This window comes from Artemia sp. Qi Xiang Cuo, chromosome 15 (assembly GCF_049724085.1).
Source record: "Artemia sp. Qi Xiang Cuo chromosome 15, ASM4972408v1, whole genome shotgun sequence".
Taxonomy (NCBI): Eukaryota; Metazoa; Arthropoda; class Branchiopoda; order Anostraca; family Artemiidae; genus Artemia; species Artemia sp. Qi Xiang Cuo.
The window spans coordinates 59,097,252-59,110,787 of record NC_142808.1 but is presented as its reverse complement, the minus strand read 5'-3'; the positions used below and the strand labels follow the sequence as shown (position 1 = coordinate 59,110,787).

The 13,536-nt window shown below is 33.7% G+C and overlaps 1 protein-coding gene across 1 annotated transcript; it reads left to right on the top strand.

Moving 5' to 3' along the window:
- Positions 1-758: 758 nt before the first annotated feature.
- On the top strand, positions 759-5,842 carry LOC148943922 (uncharacterized). Its single transcript, XM_089101752.1, has 2 exons — positions 759-1,113; positions 5,073-5,842. The coding sequence occupies exons 1-2, from the start codon at positions 1,053-1,055 to the stop codon at positions 5,840-5,842; spliced, it is 831 nt and encodes a 276-aa protein (XP_088957878.1). The 5' UTR covers positions 759-1,052.
- Positions 5,843-13,536: the final 7,694 nt, after the last annotated feature.

Genomic DNA, 13,536 nt, shown 5'->3' with positions numbered 1-13,536 from the left:
AAGGACACCAGTCACAAAAAACACAAGGCATACATTTGATCAAAGTCAAGATTGGCGCTATCTGATGTTGTCTAAACAAGTATTCAGGGGTATCTCACTCTGGGAACTGTATTTAAACTGTTGTTTTTTGGGGTTTAGGGGGGGGGGGCGGTACCTTGGTTAATTTATGTATTTAATATATGCTATGCTTTACCCCTCACTAACCCCCTAATGTGCAAATTTATAGCCCAAATTTGTTTCTAAACTATTATATATTAATCCTATTTATTTTATTTCATTAGCATTAACCAAACTAGCACTAGGCCTATATAAAAGAGTGTATTTAGTACAGGAGTATTGTCAATAATATGAACTGCCAATAATTTACCCTAACTTTTGTCTAAATTCATTTTTGAAAGACCTATGTTTTCCAAGATTATAGTCAGCCAATCCCAACTGGTCTAGTCCTAACTCTTAGTAAATAATAAATATCAAACCCAAACGCATAATGTCCAAGATTAGGAGCCTGCAGTTATTGTACTGGAAAGATCATTTTCAATCAGAATAGACTATCTGGCCAAAATTAGGCACAGGCTGAGTATTGGGGGTCTTAGACCTACCCTACATGGTTCAGGGTAGTCTATATATTTGACTAGGCTACAAGGAGATGGCAGAGAGGGTAATTAAATTTGTAGTGTGGGATTCAGAATGCAATGGTCTTTCTAAATGCCTAACCTATTACTGAGCTAGCCTATCTCAATTTGGTTACCTTACCTTTGTTGATTTAGGCTAGTATGCACTCTCGGAAGCAGGATTAATTTTCATGCAGGAGTACCCGGGGCTATTTTTTTGCATAAACAAAGCAAAAAATAATTTTAAATGAATTATAACTTAAGGGTTTTTTCCGCCATCCAACAGAAAATTGTTAGCTAACATTTTTCCCAACAATCATTTTTCCGCCGTCCAACTAAAAATTGTTAGCTAACATTGTTAGAAGATTTCTCTAACAAATCGAATGCTTGTTGAAGGAAATTGTTGGGGAATTTAAAGCGAAATATTCAAAAACAATAAAGATGGATACTTTTTATGCTTATAATATTGACAAAGAATCGAGGACAGCAACTGTTTCTTACAGTTAGTATATTCTTTAGTTAGTTTCCTTAAAAGCCAGGGTTTCCTATTTGACCTTATAGTTAATGAGAAGTCATAAGAGAGTTTTAGTTGTTTTGTTTTAAATTCAATAATTGTTCTTGATATAGGCTAGCCTTAAAGTTATTATTGCAACAAGTGTGAGCCACAGCTCTTTAGTGGGACCATCGACTTTTTATCCCTTGCTATTCTAGGCTATACAAATGATTTGGTTGCAAATATGGTAACAGTGTAGAGTTACAGCTCTCCTAAAAGAAACAAGCCTTAGGGTCATTGTTGCAACAATTGATAGCCACAACTATTTAGTGGGAACTTGGCCTTTATATCTATTGCTATTCTATGCTAAACAAATAACTTTTGTAGGAAATATGGTAACAGTATAGTTACAGAACTTTTAAACGAAAAATGCTAAATAAATTAGTAGCCTATATTTTATATAGCCCTACTACATATTGTATGGTTGGGGTATCCTCATGAAATTGTACTTGGTAATTCAAAGATCGGTAAATTCTATTTTAGCTACTTTTGGCTATCTTGGGAAGGAGTTTGGTTAGGAAATTGAAACTTTCAGGGATAGATCTACAGGCTAAAGTATGTCCTGGAAAGGTATTTTGAAGTACCTACCGCCACTCCTTCTCCCTCTAGAGGGTCCTGACCTTTGATGACCTTTAAAAACCTGTGTCTTATAAAAGTGAAACCTTGTAATATAGATCTTCTGCTTAAAATGAAGTCCAAAAAAATTGTTTTCAGCTTCACAACTTTGCTCAATCCTGATTTATAGAGTATTAAAGATATGCAAATACATTTCCTAAATTTTGAAAATTAACATTGATATGGCTTAAAATACTACTCAAATAACAGGAATTGCATTTTCAGAACTAAAGCCAGAGAAAAATAATCTTATAACTGAAAATTAAGGTAAAATGCTGTTTTGTCAAAATTTCAATAGGTATAGACCTGTCATATAGGCAAATTTTCGGATCCTCCAGAGAGAGAAGAAGAGGAGGTAAGTACTTCAAAATACCTTCCCAGGACATATTTTAGCCTGTAGACCCATCCCTGAAAGTTTCATTTTCCTAACATCACCCCTTTCCAAGATATGTAAAAGTAACTAAAGTAGAATTTTACCCAAAGATCTACCTTTCTGACTAAATTGTTTATCTTGGTATTCCTATTGGAAGTACCATTTCTCACACTTGCCATCTCCTAACAGAAGTCATCAAATGCTGCAAATCAGCTTCCTATGCTTCTATAGTGTTCACTAACCTTGGTTTCAATCACCATTATCTTGCATTGATGTACAACACTGTTGGTCTCCCCCACATCCTCTACATTGCACTCTTCTTGAAGATTCTTACAAATGCCAATAAACTGAAAATCCACACCACTTTTTTCTGTTTTGCCAAATATCTACTGTGATATCCAACTTGAACATAGAATTCATAGCTCATCAGTTGTTTCCACATAGCAGATGTTACTATAGCTGTTGCTAAGCTTACAGATAAACATGTCCAGAAGGTTTCAAGACATTCTTGGAGCCAGCTTCTTTAATTCTAGCTATGTTGCCATAGTTGTATAGTGATAATTTACTCTTTTTTCTTATTCTTTCTTTGTAGTGCTTTGTCATTTTCTTTTTGTACTAAGCCAAGTTTTCAATAAATAATAAAAATAATGTATTTTAGAGTTAAAAAATCAATTATTTTTATCTAAAAAGAAATAAGAAAGATAATTTGATTAATGTAAAATTTATATATATATATATATATATATATATATATATATATATATATATATATATATATATATATATATATATATATATATATATATATATATATATATATATATATATATATATATATATATATATATATATATATATATATATATATATATATATATATATATATATATATATATATATATATTAATAATAATAATTTGAGATTGTTTAACCAGTGATCAGAAGGAGTTGGTATGTTTGTGACAAACCTCAACTGGAAAAGGTTCTTATCACTATCTTTTTGATTTTAATCTGTTGTTTATAAATTTGTATGTAATTGTTTTGGTTATATTCCTTAAAAGCCAGGTTTTCCTACTTGGCTGTGGAGTTAATCACAAGATTAGTTTAAGCTCTAAATCTTACTTTATCAAAAGTTTGCAATAAGCCCTTTTTTGCAAAATTCACTTTTATTAAGGTCAGTGAGGTTAAGCTTTTAAATTACTTTTTGTTATGGAGGACTGGAGAAGCCTATGTTGGGTACGTTTTTTATTAGCCTATGTTAAAGCATTGGTATCTGAGGCAAATGAAAATAGTAGCACAGCTGGGTAGATGAAACTATCAGGAACTACCTCTTTGTTTGCAGTATGGAAATGAAACACTGAAATTGTAAGAGATTCAGTCAATTTCTGTTCAATTAAACAATTGTTCCAAATACAGCCATACAGTCATTATTTCAACAATTGTGAGCCACAACTCTTTCATGGGACCATAAACTATTTATCCCTTGGTATTCTAGACTATACAAATAACTTGGCTGGAAGTATGATAACAGTGTAGATTTACAGCTCTTACATAGGAATCATGCCTTGGGGTCATTATAACAACAAGTGGGATCCACAACTCTTTAGTGAGACCAAAGGACTATGTATCCCTTGCTATTCTAAGTTATACAGATAACTTGGCAGGACATATGGTATCAGTGTAGCATTAGAGTTGTCTTAAAAGAAACATGTCTTATGGTCATTATTGCAACAAGTGTAAGCCACAACTCTTTGACAGGAACATGGACTTAGCTATATATCTGTTGCTATTCTAGGCTGAACAAATAACTTATCAGGAAATATGGTATCACTGTAGTTGTAAAGCTTCTTAAGGGAAAGTGCTAGATAAATTGAACTAGTAGCCTATATTTTATCTAGGGCCTACTAAATACATTATGGGTTGGCTATGATTCTAGTTTTTATATTTAGCTAATAATTTTTTATATATAAAAGGAAATAAAAAAGACTATTTTAATCTCGTTTTTTATGTAGAATACATGTATACATTAATAGTAGATAACTTAAGATTTTCAACTAGTCATCAGAAGGAGTTGAATGGTGTGTTATAGAAATCAACTGGAAAAGAATTGTATTGTTGTCTTTTTGATTGTAATCTAATGTTTTTTACATTTGCATGTAGTTGTAAACTTGATCTTTTTTCAATTTTTAATTTCAAGTTATATAATTTGTGTTTTTTTTTTTTTGCAGTCAAATACTGGAAAGGGGGCATATCTATTTGGCCTCTATACTTGAGAGCTAAATTGACCTGTGTGTAGAACAGTCAAACTAATTGTTAATTCCCCTTAACAAATAGTACCAACTGGTACTTAAAGAAACACCATAAATCAGATGCATCTGCCAAAAAAATGTTGTTGAATTTGAGGGTTTTTGTAAATTAATATTTTGTTCTATTAAAAAGTCACTTTATAACTCACTCATGCTGTCATGCAGGCTAAATCCCTGTTGCTTAAAAAGGATTGTATATTCACAGAAAAGTTTACAGTTGAATAAATTTTAAAATTATAGATTGAATTTGGTTTTTGTATTGTTTATTTTTCCTTTACTTTTGTATCAAGTTCAGTTTAACCTGTCAAATTAATTAAAAAAAAATAATTTAGTACATGTTACTATTGTCTTGATCCAAGGTCAGAGCTACACTTTTTTGCTCAAGTGTTTTTTTTTCTTTTTTTTACTGCATGCCTGTCATAAAATAGCTTATGTTTCATACATTGTAATTTCAAGTTCTTGCTATGACTATCCCTCTGAAAATTTTTTCCATAGTATTCTGTGAAATCTTGTGGCTATGATGATTGTCATCATGATTATTGTAGCCACTGGTTCAGCATAGGCACCGTACTAAGCTTCCTCATTTAGTTTAATGAGGATTTGTTCTATTTCAGATGCTGACATGTCTGGAGACAAATTTATTGTGAGACAGTCAAACTACTCAGCCTATGGTATCAGTGAAGAGCAGTTTCTCAGTATTTTTAATCATGGTTCTGAAGAAAGTCCAGGAGGTACCAGTACCCTTGGACTGTGGTGCAACTCAAAGGACCCTGATCAGCAAGCAAGAGACAATCAAGCAAAAATTGCCTTATTTGAAATATTGGCAACTGATGCCATTAAGGCAAAATTACAAAGTAAATTAATAAAAAAAAAAATGGTGTGGGCAGAAGTGGCAAACAATCTGAGACTGAAGGGATTTGAAGTTATGGAAGGGGAGGTGGGGACAAACAAAGTATGGGCACAAGCTCGGTCCCTGGAGCACACCTATAAACAGTATATTGATTCCTGCAAAAACACAGGATCAGAATATAAAAAGCCTCCAAGGTTTTTTGAAGAGATGGATAAATTATGGGGGGACAAACACAATATCAATCCCCCCAAAATATATGATTCTATTGTGAGTCCTAATGTTCAACCTGGAACTTCTAGTACTGGGAGTGATAATCAACCTAAAACATTGCAAAATTTGAACACCAGTATGAGTGAAAATGATGTTACAGGAAATGAAGCTCAACCTGGAACGCTGCAAAATTTGAACACCAGTATCATAAGTGAAAGCAATGTTACAGTAAATAAAGCATCTAGCAGTTCTAAAAAAAGAAAACAAAATCACCAAATTGATGAATTTTTAAAAGAGATGATAATATTCATTCAGTATTTTTAAAATTCACATATTAAAAAATATCAGGTAAGACATATTAGAAAGGATTAAAAAATGAAAAAAATAGATTAACTCATTAAAACAAAAGGAAGAAAAAAAAGAAAGAGATAGAGTAGGGAAGATGAATAAAGTTTCTATTTTGCCTTCTAAATCGTTTAACTGTTTATTTTTCTTTTGTTTTTTTATTTTTTTATAGTTTTGATATTTGCTTTTGTTTATATATGAAACTTGTTTTATAGTATTTCTTAGTATATTTATTTTATGACAATGCACCTTAATTTTGTTCAGTTTCAAGTATTCCTAAAACAATAAAATTGCACTTCTTTTAGGTTTGAATTTTTGGGAAAGCAGGCTTGGGCATGCAGCACTTTTGACCAATTCTTCCTCAAATATCATGATTTGTACAATATTTTTCATATTTGGCTTAAGTAAAATCTTGTGCACTTGCAATTTACCAGGTGAACTAAAGAGTCCATCATATAGTCATCAATACCAGCCTTTGCCTTCCAATTTCAATTAAGATTGTTGAGATTTTTGTTACTTTTGAGGTTTTACAACTTTTATTGATCAAATAATTGTTTATCACAGTATAATAACATTATAAATGCATAAAACTATCCTATCATATCAATATAACTTAGTCGTTTCGCTTGACCATCATTTGTATGTAAAACATCAGATGAGTTTGTAGGAGGATATTCTTCCTCTATATCCTGTAATTATTGCTCTTCTTCATTTTCAATTACATTGTCACTCTGCCATGCACAAAAGTTGTGCAAGCAACATGCAGTTACGACTATACTAATTGCTCGAGGTACCTTACTGTGTATAAATCTCAATCTTCGCCATCTATTGAGTAGATCACCAAATGCATTTTCAATTACTACCCTAGTTTTTGAGAGCTTCTTATTAAATCTTTTTCTTTTTTCATCAATAAGTTCAGTTTCTTTTAATGCTGGTTTTAACCATGTAAGTGCAGGGAAGGCACTATCACCAATAATGTGATAATCAGCACTAGTAAATAGAGTTGAATTTGCCTGGGATGCTTGGTGGTAGAGACCCGAATTTCTCAGTACTCTACTATCATGTACACTACCAGGAAACCCCACATGAATGAAGGAAAATTCTCTATTCGGAAGACAAACGGCAAGAAGCACAATAGAATGAAACATTTTTCTATTTAGATATGTAGCTTGTTGCTCAGATGGTGCTACTATCCTTATATGGCAGCCGTCAATGGCATCAAGGACTCCAGGGAAACCACTGCGATCAGCAAATTTTCTAGTTACTGTATTTAGACTTAATTTACTTGGCCAGTTAATGAACTGGTCTGATTTTCTCTCTATATGAGAACAAACCCTCCCAACAACAGCCCAGACACATTTTATTGAGCGATTGAATTTATCTCCAATCTCTCTGAGGGTACAAGCTTGGTTAGCCATATACCACAGAGTAATATATAGCATTTCATGTTTTTGAATAGGCACATTACCACCACAATAGTCTGATTCAGGCAGATTAATAAAGTCTAGTAGCTTTTTGAATGTATCTGGGTTCATTCTAAAGTGCTTTTTAAAGTCTGTATCTGAATACTTTGCGATCACGTCTTTGATGTAATTTTCTTGTCTCACATGAATTTCACGGTTTAAGCTAGAAAAAGCAGCCACTGTCACCCGTGAGTACTCTTCCATGACTACATCTGAGTCATCACTTTCAGAGGAAGAAAGAAGCTCTTCTAGAATACATCTCATCTCTGAGTCAGCTGTACCTGCCATTTTGCCTGTAAGGAGCGTTTTGTAATTTTTAATAACTTTTCAGTAAGTTTTGTAATTTTTAATTGTAAGTAAGAGAAATTACTTAAATAGCACTGTGTTTTCACCGGAAAAAGTTCTTTTCACGTGAAATAACCCCCCCCCCTTCCAGGAAAATTCATTCCAAACAATTCCATTCTAGAGAAAAATTCCACTCAGAAAATTTCTTGTGGACGATCTTGGGTGAAAAATTGTTCTTAGCACACTTTCATTTGAAAAAGACTAATTTTTGATTGTTTTAAAATCCTATCGGTAATCCCCTCTCAGTGGAAAAGGTTTCTCTAACCCCCCCCCCCCCCTCCATACCCTAGTAGAAAGTTGCTCCCGCAGAAAGCTCCCTCTGGAAAATATATACCATGGAAATTCCCCAAAAGCATAATGTTTTCCCCAAAAGCGTAGTTGCTTGACTTTTCAACAATGCCAAACAAAATGAATATCTCAAATTAAATCACAAAGGCCGTTTCTTTAGAATAAATGGCTCTTTTGAAAACAGTTAATGTGGCTTCTTAATTTCAGTTAAATTTTTTTTTTACTTAATTTCTGATCGTTTTTTAAACAATGCTGGAAAACTGTGCACCCCCTTCATGGAAAATTCTCTTCCTTCATGAAAACTTCCTCCATGGGAAGATCCTCTAACGTAGCATCCTCCCCCGACCCCCCACCAGATAAAATCCCCCTGGAAACGTCTGTATACTTCGCAATAACAGATACTATGTGTAAACAATGGGCAAAGTTTATAACTTGTAACCCTACCCCCAGGGACTGTGGGGGATTAAATCATCCTCAAAGACATAGTTATTAGATTTTTCGACTATGCTGAACAAAAAGGGTATCTCAAAATTTTGATTGGGTGACTTTGAGAAAAAAATCAGCGTGGGAGGGGGCCTAATTTTGCTCCTCTTTTTGGTCACTTAAAAAGAGTATTAGATCTTTTAAATTACTTTCGAATGAGCCCTCTCGCAATATTCTAGGACTACTGGGTCGATACGCTCACCCCTGGAAAAAACAAATAAACATGCACCTGTGATCTTTCTTCTGGCAAAAAAAAAGCAAAATTCCACATTTTTGCACATATGAGCTTGAAACGTCTACAATATGGTTCTCTGATATGCTGAATCTGATCATGCAATTTTCATTAAAATTATATAACTTCTAGGGGGTGTTTCCTCCTTTCTTCGAAAGTACAGCAAATTTTCTCAGGCTCGCAACTTTTGATGGGTAAAACTAAACTTGATAAATTATACATATTTGATATCAAAATAAAAATCCAATTCTTTTAATGTATTTATTGGTATCAAAATTCCGTTTTTTAGAGTTTCGGTTACTATTGAGCCGGGTCATTCCTTACTTACAGTTCGTTACCACGCACTGTTTGACTATTTTTATTCAATCTCTTTGCTTATCAATTTAATTATTGAGACTTACAGGCAGTGGTGTCAATAGAGGGAGGGGAACACCCATCTATAATTTTCACCTCCTCCTTCTAGACATTTTCAAGACTTACTGGCAACGGAATCAATTAGGGCACAGGGCAACGACTCATCTAAGATTTTCTTCCCTCCCCCCACTAGATTTTGAGCCATTTTTTTTGGTAATCTAATTATATAAAAAAAATCCATTCTTCCACTGAAAAAATAGAAATAACAACGAAAATGCCACCTGCCTATTTTTTTTTACACGTTAGTTGCCCCCCCCCCCATTTCATTGGTAATGGATACTTCTCTCCTTAATTGAAAATTCCTTTGATATGCACATCAGTGCATATGTACACATCAGTGCACATCAGTGCATATGCATATCAGTGAAAATAAATTTTTGGTCATTTGATGAACTGGTCTGATTTTCTCTCTATATGAGAAAAAACCCTCCCAACATTATAGTCCCCCCAATTTATTGGCAATGGATACTTTTCTCCTAAATTAGAATTTTCTTTGATTTGCACCTTCAGTGAAGATAAATTTTTCTTTAATTAAATTCATTCCTCAGTTTTACTGGGTCAAAAAGATGTAAATTAAGTTGTAAAAAGAAATGTGGACAACTTAAAAGTCATAGCAATTTGATATGATCAAAAAACTGACAGTTTCGTTTATGCAATCAAATTACCATTTTTAAACAGGTCGTTACACTTCCTTCATACATGGGATAATTTATGTAAAAGCTTTAAACAGTTACTCACTGCAACACTATCTTGATCAGAAATTTCGTTTGAATTTCCCGCCTAATATCATGTTTCCGCGAATTGTTAGCTAACAATTTCGGTTAGCTAACAATTCTGTTTCCGCCGTCCAAACAAATTTTTGTTAGCTAACATTGTTAGCTAACAATGGGACGGCGGAAAAACCCCTTTAAGTTAAACAATTTTGAGGATGGTCCGAGTTCAGGGTTGCCACTCGGCCGGTTTTCTTGGTGCCACTTTGGGTGGCGAAATAGTGTCAATTTGGGATAAAAAGTGTTATTTTCCAAAAATTTGTCGCTCGCGACACCTTGCGTCGCTCGCGCTCATTTCAACAAGCTTTTCATATTAAAAATATTTGCCAATCCGCTTGGGATCATCCCTTCGTGGTTTTCCGCAGCTTTAAATTCTCCAACATGAAATGTCGTATCTAATACTATCTATGAACTATAAAAAAGAAATTTTGATTTTACTTAGTCGGTACTGATTTCCGGCTTTGCGCAGCACTTCCACTCTTGTCAACTTTCCATCCCCCCTTTTAAAAACCCGCTAAAACACAAATGGTGCTTACTGTATAAAATGGGAACTCGTCCCAAAGAGTACTTCCTTCTCTTTTTTTTCTGAGCAAGCTTTATTCTTATCGTGAAAAAGGAACGAAAAAGATAAGAGGACAAACCGTCAGTTTTTTTTTCTTTTGAGAAAACAGAAAAAAGGGACAGCAATATTCGTTTACATTTAAAGTTTTTCATCCAGGTTTTCCAATAAATAGACTATCTGTATTATTAAAGTGCATTCAGGTGCTTTAAACTTTTCTTTTCTCCGAAAATGCTGCAGAGAATGCCAGAAACATAGATAGTAGCTATTGATGACCCTATGATAAACACACATAATAGTGGCTCAGACTCTAACTCTTCCAAATAATTTATTTGGCAAAAACTAGTGAAAAAACAATAAGACAGCTATATCATCTAATCTATTTATCACAATCTGAATAGAATAAGTTTCACGAGAACTCTCGCCTCTCCCAATAAATTTTTCTTTACGATGTCTCCAGGGACTAGGGCATAGGAACATTTTACTAGCATTTTAAGTATCAATATGAAAGCGCCTTTATAATAAAAAATTAGCATTTTGTGTATCAGCGTGAAAACATATTTACAATCAAATATTAGTGGGAATAAAATAACCAAAATGAGGAAGTGCGTCCAAATTCAAATATGTAATCATGTAACATAAATTTAAGTAAGAAAAAAAAAAGTGAAATTAGATTGTGATTTTGCTAATGATTGCATAGGATTAAAGATAATGGAAGTTTTGGTATCAATTTTTTTTAGAATGATGGTTATGCATAAATATTAATTTGTCCATTGCCAAGAGTTCAAAGAAAAAATATGAAAAATATGAACGGAAATGTTAGAGCGCATTTTTGCGTCACTGGCCCAGTCACTGAACAGGTCACTAGATATTTTTGTGGGACACCAGTGAGCTCAGTGGATGTTTTTGTGTTGCTAAGTCGTTGTGTGATGTCACCAGTGAGCTTTTCAGTCACAGGGCTTCAAGAGCTCCAGTCACAGAAATCGATGTCAAGATGAGCAAAGTTAAGCAGTCACATGCCCAGTGACAGGTTAACATAGTAAAAGCTATTAACATAGTGGCACAAAAATACACTCTTAGCTTTTCTTTCTCTTTTCGTCTTTGAATTGTAGTCCACACTCAACTAATAAAACATAAAATTGAATTCGGACCCACTCAAGAATTGCAAACTGCTTGACTGACTTATCGTCTATGAGCCTACAAATTATTGCAACGACACAAAATAGTTGAACTAAACAACTGAAATCCACTGAAGGCTTCTCCACCACATTGCAGTTAAATGTCTATCTCTGTCCTCTTCATTGCCAAGTTATTCGTACCGAAGATCACTGGATGATCTTTGCTTATCAGTGATAAGAATAAGAATATGAAAATTTCTCACACACAGATAGAGACAAACACGTTTATGTTTTTCAACGCACAGAAAGATTCTTGCATCCAATAATTGCCGAGCGCGGAGTTAAGATAAGAATCTTGACTGACAGAAAAAGGATATCGATGCATATCTAAATTGACAGTTTTCCTTCCGGTTTTTTGTCTGAAAAAATTCTTTTTTTGTAAAATAGTGCTACTTAGCAAAAAAGTGCCACTTTTGCTAAAAAGTGTCCTAAAAGTGTCAGGTGTCCCAAAAAGTGCCATTTTAAAAAAAAGTGTCAATAGTGATACTAAAGTGTCACCGGTGGCAACCCTGACAAAGAATCTTGCATCCTCTTCTTCTGTTTCAGGAAACGTGAGCTTTAGGTGACGTTCACAGGCAGGGTTGCTGCCCTGACCTGGAAGAATCTACTAAATCGGAGAGGAAAAATTTACTAGATCGCATCTGATTTAACTAAATGCTCCAACAAAATTTTTGCGCGTGCGGCTACGCCGCACGTGCACCATCAAGCATCGATTTTTACTATAGGGGGATAATCTATACGATTTTTACAAAAAATTTTCCTTTTTTCTTCTTTTTTTCTCTTTTCCTCTTTTCTTTCCTTTTCATAGTATGATTGAAAATTCAGGAAACCTACAAGTACAAAAATCCTTTTTTTTTATATATATATATATATATATATATATATATATATATATATATATATATATATATATATATATATATATATATATATATATATATATATATATATATATATATATATATATATATATATATATATATATATATATATATATATATTATTTGCAATGTCTTTTTTTATGTGCATTTTTTATTTTGCAATGTCTGCAAGGAGGAGATGAGGGAATTGAATCACTTGAATTAGGAAACTGATACGACAACGGCTGAAAATTTAGCCCATTTGAGTAAGACGGAATTTTTTCATATTGAATTAAATTAGTTGAATATGACAATATAGCATCTTCTTTTTTGCTAAAAAGCATTTTTACGCCATCATTCCGGGTCCTGGCTTCTTCCAAGGGGGAAACAAAACTAATTGCCAGCTTTCCCCCGTAATTTAAGCGTAAATACTCGGCAGGTACACCTATGGGTCTTGCGACAGGACCCTCTGCATTTTTTTGTTAGTCGATCCTTCTTCTTATTATTTTAGGAACAAAAGTTATAAAATAATGAGACTTTGGAAGAAGTCAATGATCCTCTGAAAGATTTTCTTGAAGGTGATTGTTGCTGACTTTGGAGATTCAAACTGGATATTCTGAATAATCTCGACTGTTGATACGAATTGACACTACACTACAGAGGGCTTGTGTGTATTTTCCACAAGTGATCTTCCCTCCTAAGATACATTGCTTGGTTCTTAATCCTGAGAAACAACAAGTCATCCCTGTGGTCTTTAAATATGAGCTTCAACAGTCTATAGAAAAGTAATTTGTGATTTCTACGTCTCAGTGCATCCGTAAGGGAGATAGACACAGAGTTTTGGCTGATTCCAGAGGATCTCTAAATTGCTTGGCTTGCCAGTATGTCAACCACCTCGTCGAAACGCACTCCATGGTGTCGGGAGACGTGTTTGAAAGCTAGTTCTATTCCCACTTTGGCAAGGGTTATTATCAATTCTGAAAACCGATGGACATTTCTGCCAGTAACTTCGAAATGGATTTTCTTGATTATTTGAAGAGATGATTGTGAGTCTGAGAATATAAGTTCCATTTTCCTGGTA